Below are 14,459 nucleotides of genomic sequence, written 5' to 3' on the forward strand. Positions count from 1 at the left end.
TACCTTCCTACCAACAGTGTATAAGCATTCCCTTATCTCTGCAGCCTTACCAGTATCTGTTATTTTTTGACTTTTTAATAACAGCCATTCTGACTGGTATGAGATGGTATCTCATTGTGGTTTTTATTTGCATTTTTCTGATGATTAGTGATGTTGAGCATTTTTTCATATGTTGCTTGGCTGCTTGTATGTCTTTTGAGAAGTATCTGTTCTTGTCTTTTGCCCATTTTTTAATGGGGTATTTGGTTTTCGCTTGTTGAATTGTTTTAAGTTCCCTACAGATTCTGGGTGTTAGACCTTTGTTGGATGCGTAGTTTGTGAATATTTTCTCCCATTCTGTAGATTGTCAGTTTACCCTGTTGATGGTTTGCTTTGCTGTGCGGAAGCTCTTTAGTTTAATTAGGGTCCCACTTGTCAATTTTTTTTTGTTGCAATTGCTTTTGAGGACTTCGTCGTAAATTCTTTCTGAAGGCTGATGTCCAGAATAGCATTTCCTAGGTTTTCAAACTGATCCATTTTTTAAAAGCTAAATACATGCTAAGAAGTTTTTTTTAAAATAATTCTCGACCCAATTAAATCATTTTTAAAATATTTTAAAGAATAAGTATTCTTTTTTCCTCTTTAATTTGTATAAAAATAATTTCTAAAAAGCAAGAAAGAACGTCTCTTTTAATACTTCATGTTGGCAGCCATCTGGCAAGAATTGTAAAAAAATAGGTATCTTTAACAAGGTTTTTTTTTCTTTTTTTGTCTTCACAGCTGATCTTGCATCTTTAATGGATAAAACATTTGAGAGAAAGTTGCCTGTTAGTTCTTTAACAATATCACGGGTAAGAAAATTTTAACATATATATTTTCCAAGAAGAAGGAAGAAAGCCAGAAAGGCCCTTCATGTAGATGAGGCTGTGTAAATAAAAAATACTTTGCATAGGAAATATTTTTCAAGACTATGGTATGTTTTTATAGTTACTAATAGATATTTTTATAGTGTAGTAGCAAATTTCTTTGGCTGAAATAAAAGGTAGTACATTTACCAGATTCTGATATCAGTAATCACTTTTGTGTATCTGATTTATTTTATTTTTTTCCAGGATATGATATTCTGCTGTATGATACCATCAGTTTTTTTAAGTTGATACGTCCTTCAAAGTAATGATATTTACCCGTTAGTATTGGAAGTGTTTTTGATAGCCAAGAAAGTCTGTAAAAGAATGGATATTAATGTTAAAGTTAAACTGCAGCAGAGTAATGGTTGGAAGAATAATGTTAGGTTAGGAATCAGGAATAGTAACCATTACTGAGCACCTTCTATGCCAGTTTTGAATGTATTAGTTCCTTAACATATATTATTTTTAAAATTCTCACTGCTCCCTATGCAATAAGCAGTCTATGTAAGACATCGTTTAATAACTTTTCCAAGTTCACATAGCTTGTAAGCGTGGAAAAACTGAGATTCAAACCCAGATAGCTAGGTTCTCTTCTGTTGCCTGCTTCAAATATATCTGGGCTTGTCTTTATCACAAATTCACTTTATGACACTGGGCAATGAGACCCCTCTCAATTTTCTCATTTTCAGCATGGATACGGTTGCATCTTCCTCCCAGGGAATAATGGGATGCTAAAATGAGATTTTAGCTGTGAAAACTTTTTACAGAAATTAATGGCACCATAAAATTTAAAATATCGTTAAATATGGAAGAGAGAGAGGAAATAAATTACCTTGCTTTTGAATCCTGGTCCTTTCTTTCTGCCTTTTAGTTGAGAAACAGTTTTACTGGTCATAAGTTACATTTAATAGACTCATAATTGGCATATTAGAGGAGAATGGAAAGGCCATTGGTTCATCCCTTACATGATAGGTAAAACTTCTGTATGCCATAATACCTGCTATTTATTTAGGTAGTACTTCAAGGTTTACAGCTTTTATGTACATTTTCTCATTGGTGCCTTATACTCTTCGGGTCCGGTGCCTTTATCCTATTTATGCAGATGGTGCAACCAAGTCCCAGAGGGGCTGTGCCATCTGTTTATGCCATACAGCAAACAATCAGAGCTGTTTCTCAAGCTCAGGTTCTGTGTTTGAACCACATTTTATATGCCCTTAATGGATTTCTAAGTCAAGTCTAGAAGTGCTAGGGATTTTTAGAAAGTCTCCCTCTTTTTACTCTCCTCTCTCTTCTATGAGGTTTTCATTATATTCACAACATGCATTGTCTTCTACGCTTTTTTTTTTCTTTTTTGCCTCTGAGTCTCTATTTTAGAATAGAATCTGTCTTTGAAATAATCCTTTTTATTTGTTTATTTGGACGATAGTTAATGAGCATACTCAGAGATTTTATGGTTTGAAAGGAGAGTTTGTTGGTAAAGGAATCATAGGTTTACTGTTGCATAGCAGAGCTTAAATCAAAGTAGGAAAAAATGGTTGCAAGACTGAATTCTCTAAATTTAGATGTTTATGTTCTGGGCAATAGTTTTTTAGCCATCAGAGTCTTCATTCTTTCAGCCATATGTTCCCGTGTTTGGAACATAAAGAAAATAGTATCAGGATTTAAAGATAAAGGAAAAAATAGGTAACTAGTTATAATCAGTGCAACACTCCTTGTTCTGAGCAAGCTTCATGTTTGGCTTTCAATCCATTTTCTGATCAAGGTTGTTCCACAAATAGAAAAAGAGAAGCCATTGTATATTCTTTGTTTGCATTAGCATAAAGGGGTTTCAAGGATGGAGCCATACCACGTGAACATTTTTCCACTAAGCATCACCATCGTTCTAATAAAACGGGTGTCCTGTATTTTGTAAGGTCAATGTGTGATCTAGGCCCTAGGCCCAATATATGACATAATTTATATTCAACCAAAGGTTTCTTTTTCTGTCTTTTAGCTTGTAGACAACATTTCATCTCGGGAAGAGATAGATCATGCAGAGTATTACCTTTACAAGTAAGTTTTCCTTTTGATTTGGCTGTGTACTCTGTGATTTCACACCCTTTTTTACATAAAAGTTGGTATATGTTATGTATAATTTTGACACCTTCTAAGTTTATATTTTAAAGATCTTTTCATATGAGTATAGAGTTTCTAATTTTTTATAACTGCATTTTTTTCCATACTGTGAATGTATCATTTAAACCAGTTCCCTTTTTATGGACCTCTAGATTATTCTCTTTTGTATTGTATACAATGTTAAAATTGATAACCTTATACATATGTAATTTTTCACCTAATTTTCATGAGTATATGTATTTATAGTTTTAATCGCTATTGTCAAATTGCTTTCTGTTGAAGTTTTTACATTCCCACTAGCAATGTGTGGGAGACGTATATTTTTACAGCTTGGCCAATAGTTAGGTATTTTCACATTTGCATTTTTTTGCCAATCTGATCAGTGAAAGTTTATACACACGCACACACACACACACACACAAGTTGAGTATCTCTTACCTAAAATGCTTGAAACCAGAAGTGTTTAAGATTTTGGATTTTTTAAGATTTTTGAATATTTGCATATACTTACTGTTTGAGTACCTCTAATTCGAAAATCCACAATGCTTCAATGAGCATTTCCTTTGAACATCATGTTGGTGCTCAAAAAATTGTGAATTTTGGAACTTTTCAAATTAGAGATACTCAATCTGTATGTGTATTTCTTCTCTCCTTTTTTTTTTTTAACAGGTGGAATTATACCCGATATGAACTGTTATGTACCTATTTTCAATTAACACGGTTATAAAACCTTTTCTACATTACCACATTTACTTCATTCTTTCTCAGAGCTGCTGACAATTCCATTGTGAACTACTCACAAAACTCACCCGTGTGTACAAAAAGTATGTTCAGTACAGCATCATTTATGGTAGCAAAAGACTGAAACAACCTAATGCACATTAAATAAAGAACTGGTCAAACAAATATCTGTCAGAATTGTACCTTACAACTAAATTTTTATTGTGATTCCAGTTTTTAAAATCTGATTTGTGATTTGATCCAGTTCCTATGTTCCAAAAATAGACTCAGATTGAAATTTTAAATGTTTCCAGTAAGCATTGCATTAGGGTTTCCCATTTGATCTTGCTTGTTGTGCTCAAGAGAATTTTTAGTTATTTCTGTCTAGATGCATTTTCATTTTTTGTTGTTTTTTTGGGGGGTAGTTTTTTTCTAGATGCATTTTTTAAAGCTTACTGTATTTTAGTGAAAATTTATTCATTTTTCTTTGATTTTGCTAAATAATAATGAGGCTTCCTTTTTTTTCAAATTTCTGAATTGGGTAGATGCTACCACTTTTTGGGTGTTTTCTATTTAAATGTAAACCTCAAGTACGCTAGATTCCGCACCTTAAAAAAACATTTATTTTAAACCTCAGATTGGCTGTAATGGTGTCCTAAGTTGAAATTCTAGGTACTAACTTAGTTGCAAGTCATCTTAGTTGTAAGTGCCCTCTTTTACTTCATTAGGATAATGAAAAATGAACCCCTTGATGAGAGCTAGCCCTGCCTTCCTTTAGTGGCTCTTTGGGACTGTAGGACTGCTTTGGTAGTTATTTTTTGTCTATGGTGAAGGGTGTATTTGGGCTGGCATCTGGCCAGTTCTCATATTTTTATTTATAGCAAAATGCAGAACATAGTTTCAATTTCTAAATATAAGCTGTTTTTTTAGAACTTCATCCTGTGAGATACAGTGCCATAGTATTGGGAGAAGTATGTTCCAAATTCATAAGTACTTCTGTAGTATATCATTGATTTCAGTGACTCAGCATTTCAACAAGTATTTACTTAGCACTTATTATGTGCCCAGGCCCTGTCCTGGGTGCTGGATATCTAATGTTGAATAAGTTAGACATTCTCCAAGTATTACTGAAAAGTTGAAGTTCTGTTTTTAAGATCTTCTATGATTAATTCTTCACACGTTCAGTTTTGCGTGGCCTGGGGTATAACTGAAAGTTTCGTAAGATCACTGTGTCCTATTTCCTTATAGATCATATAAAGGACTCTTGTCCGTCGTAAGTCTGAGCCACTGTTTAACTGGACATCCCATTTCTTGCTTTAATCAAAACTAATTCTTTAGCTATGATTTACCATTTATCTTAGTTCTTTCTCCTCCCTTCCATTACCAAGAAAATTGAAATTGACTCTCTTTTTATCAGCTTTTTTTTTTTTTTAAGACAGAAATGTTTTTATGACTTCATGTGCTTGTATATATATGAGACTAGGTAGAACTCTACAAAGCTGCATTGATACAGTAGAGATTGGCTGGGTTCTCTCGTTAGCTAAGTGCCTCACTCTTGCTTTCTAGCCTTAGAGAATATACAGAATATACTTATGCCTTAGCAAAATTAAAAATTACAAGTTATAAACTCTTAGGGTTTCTCTCAAGTAATCAAAATCAGGGATGTTAATCCTGAAGACACCAAGGACTTACTACTGTGTAATATTTCTACCAGTTAGGGCTTCAATCATTATGATGCCTAACACTCTTCATGGGATGACTTTAGACATCTTGGAGTAAACTTAACAATTCGAGATCTAAGGTGAAGAAATGAAGAAGGAACGTCTGTCTTAATTTTAGATAACTCACAGCTTGCAGGCCTGGGCTTAGGATTTCTCAGTCCTTAAGCAGTACTGTCTTTAACAGTGAAGCCCACAGAAGAACTTTTGCATTGGTTCACCTCTTTCTCTGACATGGCCTGTGAACACCAGGCTCTGCTAGCAGGAGTGTAGCTGCCACATCTTCTCCTCTTCTAATGATCACATTTCCGCAATGATTATGTAAAGTCTAGAGCCAAAGAAGTTTAGAAACCTTGAATGATCAGTGAAGAGCTGATTGAGCTTCTGCCATTGCATCAGGCATGCAAGTGAACAGTCCCAAGTTCCAGCAGCTCAGGGTGCTGCTGGTACCTGCCAGCTTATTATCACCCTATCATCCCAGCAGAATATTTGAAGCTTTGAATCTCCCAAAGTACATGGGCTTAAATGTTTAGGGACTTCAACATTAAAGGGATCTTTTAAGGAGAGATAGAAAGGCTGCTGTTCAGTCAGCAGACGGGAGAACAAATTCCTAAGTACTTTTATTTGGGCCATGGTCTATTCTCTGGGAGCTGGCAATCCTATGATCAACTTTCGCCTTCTGTTTATAAATAAAAAATGAAAACACCAAGGAAAGGGGAAACTCTACCCAAACAATAATGTGAACTAAAAATGGTTAAGGCAATACCAGAAACTATATTCATTGGCCAAAACAAAAAACAAAAAAACTGATAATACTCATATAACAGGAAAATAAACCAAAAACCAAGAGTAAAAGTGATTAAAATAGCAACAAGGTTAAAACAAAGTAAAACAAAATAAGAAAACAAGGCATACTGTTTGGCTGTGACAAATACAGAAAACGTAAATAAGATAATAAAAAATAAATACAGTAAAATGAAATAAGGATTTGAGCCAGGGACTTTATATGATATGTACAGTTTAAGCTGGGTGATTGGGAAAATAAGCATAGGTGTGCTCTTGCACAGATAATACTAGCAGGCTAAATGGTAAACCTCTTTATGAGTAGGTTTCAAGCTGTCTTCTGAGAAGCCCTGAAGCTAGTTTCTTACAGGCCCTCTAGGGCGTGGCTTGGGGGAAGAATAGGTCTGGAGAGAGGCCAGACCATGCTGCCACGGGCCATTTGCTTTTGCTTCTGTTTCTGCCAGATAAACTGTGCCTCCAGCTGCCTTATCGGAGTCTACAAAGAAAATTCAGAGAGGACTGTGAACTTGAATAAGAATAAAATCATATTTTATTTTCACTAACCTCAATAATATTTAGCATTTCTTTCACTTATGCATGTAGGCAGCAGATGACTATAATATTAACGGCATCTGTGTCTTTCTTGCCAATAAAAATCATTGATTTTTTCATATCACATTACATTTGTTACAGATATCATCACTGCTTAGAAATTATGTTAGTAATTAAATCTACCACTAGCTAGTGTTATTTCATCCATTAATAAAGCAGCACATATGTTACCATATCCCAAGGATTTCTTAATATCTTGACAATTGTATTTCAATATAATTGGTTTCTGTTGTAAAAAACTAATTCTGAGATGCCTTCATCAGACTGCCAGAGGGTTCGAGACAAAAAATTGTTAGGAACCGTGCTGTGAGATCTTGTTTGAAAAATAGGTTCTTTTGCTTAGACTTATTTTTGTTTCTTCTCTCGGGTTTTTTGGGTTTTAAGTACTTTGGGTCTTTGTTTTCTCTTCTTACAAAGAAGACTTTCTTAGTTTAGACCTTACCAGGTAAGACAAGCATATAATTGATAGGTTTTCTGTCTTCACAGTGAAAATTTAGATACAGCCAGTCTCCCAAGTTTCCCTACAACACCAGAAAAAAAGGTGTGGTGAGGAGTGAGAAGATTTGGACAGGCCCTGAGATGCTGCATGTCAGACCAGTGCTGGCAGGGGGCTAGGCAGGAAGATTTCCGCTTTATCTTGGTATCACCATCACCCAGTGCTTGGTGAGGTGAGAAGCCATGCTCTTTCCCAGCGGTAGCAGCATAGGTTCTGTGACGCAAAAAAGAGAGGTAAGAGAACATCTCAGCTAACAGCTGCTGACAGGAAATGTCTGCTCAGTGGGCATAAAAAGACTGCATTTATTTTTTATATTTGTTTAGAAGAATTTTTATATCCCATGTTAATTTTAAAAACAGTTGAGCAAAATACTTTCTTTCTCCAGGCAAAGGATTAATTTCTACTTCCTATCCACATGCCCTCTCGTTAATATTTGGAAGAGAAAAGGGCTCCTACCTTTGCTTTACTGTAAACTTACGCCATTCCTAAGAATTAGATTTGTATCTTTATTTTACTCATGCAGAGACTAAAACATAGAGATTGGCTGAGCACACGCAACATAGAGACTGAGTATAAGCCCCTGCCTGTCCTGAGAGGGAAACCACAAGGATCAGATGTGAGCAGTGGGGCAATGCTATAAAAACAATGCAGTGCTGTCTCAGTGCAAGGTGTTATCATTAAGGATCCCAGATGGGGCTACAATTTCTTTATAGGAAACTAAGGCAGAAGAAATTCCAGAGAGACCAGGCTTTGCTGTTCCTCTACAAGAGATCCCCTTTTGGGATCTGTCTGCCTGGGGTCAGTTACGGTGAGTGTATGTGGAGTTTTATACAATGGGAACTTTTTCCTTTATCATCTTGTAGAGAGCATCTTTCCTAGGCCACCTAGTCTGTAGTTTAGAACTTTCCCCCCATAACCTCCAAGTCCACATGCCCAGTATATACTGCCCAAATGCAAACAAGTGAACCTTGGGGCAGGCTCTGTGTCTCCATTTTCAGGAGATAAAACAGCATGTTGCTGGTAAAATTGTGCCTTTGGCAAAAACCATTATTTTCATGGTTATGACAAGCTTTAACCATTCTTGTGTTAGTATTTGATTACTGCATTGCTAAAATGCAAACCCAAGCCATAAGAATTTGTTCTTCCCACTTAGTGTCCTCATCTTCACTGAGGATGTTTGCAAATTGCATTTTGAAAGACCTATATAGGCCTTCGAATCATGTTGGGACCATGGTAGTTTTGAGATGCATGAAATTAGACTTGCTTCTTCTACTATCAGGGCGTCAATAATCAGAACTGATAATTTGATCTGCAACATAACAGTGATTCCTGAAGGATATGTCATAGAAATTTCTAACATATACAACATATACTCTATATTAAGAATATAATTTTTTTTTAGGCCAGGCACAGCAGCGCATGCTTGTAATCCCAGCACTTGGGGCAGACGGATTGCTTGAGCACAGGGGTTTAATACCAGCCTGGGCAACATAACAAATCTTATCTCTATAAAAAGATACAAAAAATTAGCTGGGTGTGGTGGTGCACACCCGTACTCCCAACTACCTGGGAGAATGAGGCAGGCAGATCACCTGAGCTTGGGAGGTCGAGGCTGCAGTGAACTGAGATCACACCACTGTACTCCAGCCTGAGTGACAGAGTGAAACCTCTGTCTCAAAAAAAAAAAAAAAGGATATAGCATTCTTTTAAAGCAGCCCTTTGGTTTTTAGCAAACAGGTAGGGAATGCTGAATTGTTATGCAGTAAGAAAAGATTGTTGCAAAGCTCTGTGGAAGGTGAGTTTTTCTCGGAATACAGCTCTTAATGTTGCTATGGAGAGTGGCATGCCACCCAGTAAGAAAGGAAGTTCAGGTTGCATGGCAAGCTGTGTACTGCCAACACATTCATCCATGCTGTACGTGGGTCTCGAGTATCTTTCACTATTTGCTTAGCCGACTTGGCAGATACCAGGTATCCTTAGTTGGAGATGGATAGCAGGTCAGGAACAGCTGGGGCAAGGCAGATGGCAGCCTGCATGTCTCCAGGTCCTGGGTTGGCAGCCATCCTAAAACGGAAGGACCGAAATAGCTTCATTTTTCATGAAGCAAAAATACCTAGTGGTTCCTTGGAAGGCTATAGCACCACCCCAGGCCTATGTTGTAAAAATCCATTTCTGCCTGTGGGAAAAGGGGAAGATGGGAGTTTATTAAGAGGGATTATTAAGAGGGAACAGCATGCATTCGTTTATGCAGCAGTGATTTTCCTTTGAGGGCATAGAGACTGTTTGTGTTTCACAGCGATAAAAAGTAATCTTAAATTTTTCTGTTAGCATATTGCCAGGTTGCATTATGACTGAACATTATTAAGAAAAGAGTAAGAACCCAAGAGGAGAGAAATGAGTGTAAGAGCATTTTTAGTAACACTTCTATACTTTAATATTGCCTAGTTCTTTATTTAGTTCTTATTTGCTGATCCTTACCACAGGCCTGGGAGAGTGCTTGTTATTGTTAATAGCTCTGTATTGGAAAATAGCAGATCATTGGTCATAGTGCATGCCTTGCCAGAGATCATGGGAGCTTTGTGATAAGGATTAGAATTCTTGGCCTCCACGGCTGGGCATGGTGGCTCATGCCTGTAATCCCAGCACTTTGGGAGGCTGAGGCAGGCAGATCACTAGGTCAGGAGATCGAGACCATTCTGGCTAACACTTTCAGTGAAACCCCGTCTTTACTAAAAATACAAAAACAAAATTAGCCTGGCGTGGTGGCGGGCGCCTGTAGGACCCAGCTACATGGGAGGCTGAGGTGGGAGAATGGCGTGAACCTGGGAGGCGGAGCTTGCAGTGAGCCGAGATCACGCCACTGCACTCCAGCCTGGACAACAGAGCGAGGCTCCATCTCAAAAAAAAGAATTCTTGGCCTCACTGCTTCAGACTCTACTTCTCTTCCCACTGGTCTTGTTATTTCATCTAGAGCCGCATCATAGGGGGAGTGAACCTTCAAGGTATTTTTTTGGCTTTGGCTTAAGCATTCCACCTAGCTTTCCCGGAATGATCTTATACCTTAGATGGTTATTCCATTTTATTCCTCTGGTGCACTGACTATGTACCTCTGCAGGCTCCAGTCCTGAGTCCCTAGGAGTATGTGCTGCTGCATACATCCATGCACAAGTATCTGTAGAGATACATGCTTTCATTTCTGTGGGGTAAATATCTAGGGGTAGAGTGATTGGAGCATATGGTAAGTATATGGTTAACTTTTTAAGAAACTACCAAATTGTTTTCTGAAGTGATTATATCATTTTATAGTCCCAAGAGCAGTTCCACTTCCTCCACATTTTTGCCAATACATTTAGCCATACCAACATGTGTTTAGTGGTATCTTACTGTGGCTTTAATTATTTGCCCAATAAGTAATGATACTTCCTTTGATAAAGTGTTTGAATCTTTTGTCCATTTTAAAAATTGAATTGTTTCTACTCTTCTTGGGTTTTCAGAATTCTTTTTCTTATAGTTTTATCTTTTCATTCCCTTAACAGTGTTTTTGAAACACTGTTTTGTTTTTTGTTTGTTTGTTTTTTATTGAGATGGAGTCTCTGTCACCCAGGCTGGAGTGCAGTGGCATGATCTTGGCTCACTGCAGCCTCCACCTCCCGTGTTCAAGCAATTCTTCTGCCTCAGCCTCCCAAGTAGCTGGGATTATAAGCACCTGCCACCACGCCCAGCTAATTTTTGTGTTTTTGTAGAGATAGGGTTTCATCATGTTGGCAAGGCCGGTCTCGAACTCCTGACCTCAGGTGATCCACCCACCTTGGCCTCCCAAAGTGCTGGGATTACAGGCATAAGCTACCATTCCCAACCTGTTTTTATTTTTTATGTAAGTCCAATTTATCAACATTTTTTTTTTTGTTAATGGATTGTGCTTTTGGTGTTCTCTAAAGTAAGGGTCACCAACCCTTTTGGCACCAGGGACTGGTTTTGTGGAAGACAGTTTTTCCACAGCTGGGGGTTGGTGTTGGGGATGGTTTGGGGATGAAACTGTTCCATCTCAGATCATCAGGCATTAGTTAGATTCTCATAAGGAGCATGCAACCTAGATCCCTTGCAAAGGGAGAGTTCCTACTCCTATGAGAATCTGATAGCACCACTGATCTGACAGGAGGTGGAGCTCAGTCGGTAATGCTCACTCACCCACTGCTCGCCTCCTGCTATGCGGCCCAGTTCCTAACACTGGTACCAGTCCACAGCCTGGGGATTGGGGACCCCCGATCTAAGGAATCTGCTTAACCCAGCACCATACTGATTCTTCTTCTAGGTTTTGTTTTAGAAGTTTTATAGTTTTAAGTTTTATAATTAGGTCTGTGATCGGCTTTATTTTGGTGTCACCATCACCCAGTGCGTGGTGAGGTGAGAAGACATACTATTTCCCAGCAGTAGCAGCAAAGGTTCTGTGACACAGAAAAGAGAGGTAAGAGGACAGCTCAGCTAACAGCAGCTGACAGGAAAGGTCTGTTCAGTCGGCATAAAAAGACTGCATTTATTTTTTATATTTGTTTAAAAGAATTTTTATATCCCATGTTAATTTTTAAAACAGTTGAGCAAAATACGTTCTTTCCCTACAGATTTATGATTTTGAATTTTTTGTGTGTGTATGTTATAAGGTAAAGATCAAAGTTAATTTTTGGGCATAAGAATGCCTAATTGTGTCAACACCACTTGTTGAAAAGGCTATTTTTAAATTGCCTTTGTACCTTTGTTGGTAATCAGTTTATATTTGTGTGAGTCTATTTCTGGACTTCTTTGTTCCATTGATCTCTGTTCTGTTATCTATTTTAATGCCAATACTACTCTGTCTTGATGAGTGTAGTTTTAAAATAAGTCTTAAAATTAAATAGTGTAAGCCTTTCAGCTTTTGTGTGTTCTTTTTCAAAATTATTTTGGCTAATGTAGGTCCTTTCCATTCCGTATCAATTTTAGAATCACCTCTTGTATATGTGTGTGTGTATACACACATACATATTTAGGTATATACACACACTCACATGCATTATTAATGTAGAGAAATTAGGAACAATATCAATTCAAGAAATATGTATTGAATGTATAGTATATATTTAGAAACTAACAAAGAAGATTATAAGGAATATTAGGGAAGAGACTGATTTTGCAAAAGTCATTCTTTTTCTATTGCGGGCAAATTTAAACTGCCCTAACAGGATTTGAGATGAAAATAAATGAGAACAGATTCATGTCTGTAAGACAAATGATTTTCGGCTGTTTATAAGGGACATTCTAAAGCCAGTAGAGGCTTTAAGATTATTTTTTAATGCACTAAAACTGTGTTATATTCAAAGGAAGGATATTATATAATCCCAGCAATTAAAAAAAAATTACAACCAGGTGCAGTGGCTCATGCCTGTAATCTCAACACTCTGGGATACTGAGGTGGAAAGATCCCTCGAGGTCAGGAGTTTGAGATCAGCCTGACCAACATAGTGAAACTTTGTTTCTACAGAAACATTTTTAAAGATTAGCTAGGCATGGTGGCATGTGCCTGTAGTCCTAGCAACGCAGAAAGCTAAGGCTGGGCCTTGTTGTCCTAGCTACTTAGGAAGCTGAGCCCAGAAATTCAAGGCTACAGTGAGCTATGATCAAGCCACTGCACTCCAGCCTGAGTACTAGAGCAAGACCCTGTCCCACCCGCCGCCCAAAATAAAAGATTATTAGATGGTTGAAGATCATTAGATATGTGAAACAATTCAAAATCAACACAAATCCAGGATATGATAAGTAGATAAATGTGCTGAATTTATGTAACAAAATGTAAGTTTTAGAGAAAACATGTTTGGAGCAGGCTAGAAAAAGGATTGATGTTATCCGCAAACATTCATAAAAGAGGTAGAACTTAAGATAGCCTTGAAGGTTAGATGAGTAGAGGAAACAAGAACAAGTGTTCAAGATGGAACAAACTGTACAGCTGGAGTTAGAAGGAAGGAGTGAGAACTGGCTTTATGGAAACTGCCTTAACCAGAGAGATTAGGGTTTGTTGGGGAGTAATGAGAAATAAGGAAGGCAGATCAGAGAGAGAATAGAATGTTGGCAGGAGAGAAGGGAGAGTTCAAAATCTGTCATTATCATACATTGCTAGTGGATATATAAATTGGTACAACTTGTATAGAGAGAACTTTGGCAGCATCTGTCAAAATTACAAGTACAATACCCTCTGGCTCAATAATTCCACCTCTAGGAATTTAACCTCCTGATATACTCTTATTCATGCCAAAAATGTCCATTGCAAAAAGTAAAAGATTATGTCCATCAATAGAAGCCTGTTTAAATTATGCTACAGCCATACAGTGGAATACTGTGCAGCGATTGAAAAGAATGAGAAAGCTTTATTTGTATTTCCTATTGAATAAATTGTGAAATGTATTGAGTGAAAAAAATAAGAGTAGGACTTAGTGTGTGATGTAGCTACTGTGGTTTATGTGTAATATATATACATGTGCTTTGATGCTTATGTGTACATGTGTATGTGTGTGCATAAGATGTCTCTGGAATGATACCCACAAAAACTGGTAACATTGGTTTCTTTTGGGGAAGAAATCTAGATGACTTCTCATTGAATTGTCTCTTGTAACTTTTGAATTTTATATCATGGGTATATATTACTTATTCAAAAAATACATGTTTTTCGTTTCTTCCCCTCCCTTCCCTCCCCGCTTCTCTTTTTCCATATCATGCACACACACACACACTTACAAGGAAATTAACCAAATTTATTTTTCTTTTTTTCTTTTTTTTTTTAATTTAAAGACAGGATCTCACTCTGTTGCCTAGGCTGGCATGCAATGGCAGGATCTTAGCTCGCTGTAGCCTCAACTTCCCAGGCTCAGGCAATTGTCCTACCTCAGCCTCCCAGGTAACTAGGACTTTAGGTGTATGCCACCATGCCTGGCCTTTTTTTTTTTTTTTTTTTTTTTAAGAGATGGAGTCTCGCCATGCTGCCCAGGCTGGTCTTGAACTCCTGGACTCAAGCAGTCCACCTGCCTCAGCCTCCTAAAGTGCTGGGATTATAGGCATGAGCCACCACACCTGGCCTGAAAAATATTTTTTAAAAGATCCTCAAGA

The 14,459-nt window shown here is 37.4% G+C and overlaps 2 protein-coding genes across 3 annotated transcripts in view; one reads left to right on the top strand and one right to left on the bottom strand.

Annotated features, from left to right (window-relative positions):
- The window catches only part of MRPS27 (mitochondrial ribosomal protein S27), a 1,100,726-nt gene that overhangs the window by 1,022,495 nt on the left and 63,772 nt on the right, over positions 1–14,459 (top strand). For both annotated transcript variants that reach the window (XM_050793573.1, XM_050793574.1), the window contains 2 exons: positions 760–830; positions 2,881–2,939. In XM_050793573.1, the coding sequence (XP_050649530.1) occupies positions 760–830; positions 2,881–2,939 (130 nt within the window). The remainder of the gene's footprint in view (positions 1–759; positions 831–2,880; positions 2,940–14,459) is intronic.
- The window catches only part of PTCD2 (pentatricopeptide repeat domain 2), a 475,022-nt gene that overhangs the window by 61,209 nt on the left and 399,354 nt on the right, over positions 1–14,459 (bottom strand). The gene's annotated exons all lie outside the window — the stretch shown is intronic.

Source organism: Macaca thibetana, chromosome 6 (genome assembly GCF_024542745.1).
Source record: "Macaca thibetana thibetana isolate TM-01 chromosome 6, ASM2454274v1, whole genome shotgun sequence".
Lineage (NCBI taxonomy): Eukaryota > Metazoa > Chordata > Mammalia > Primates > Cercopithecidae > Macaca > Macaca thibetana.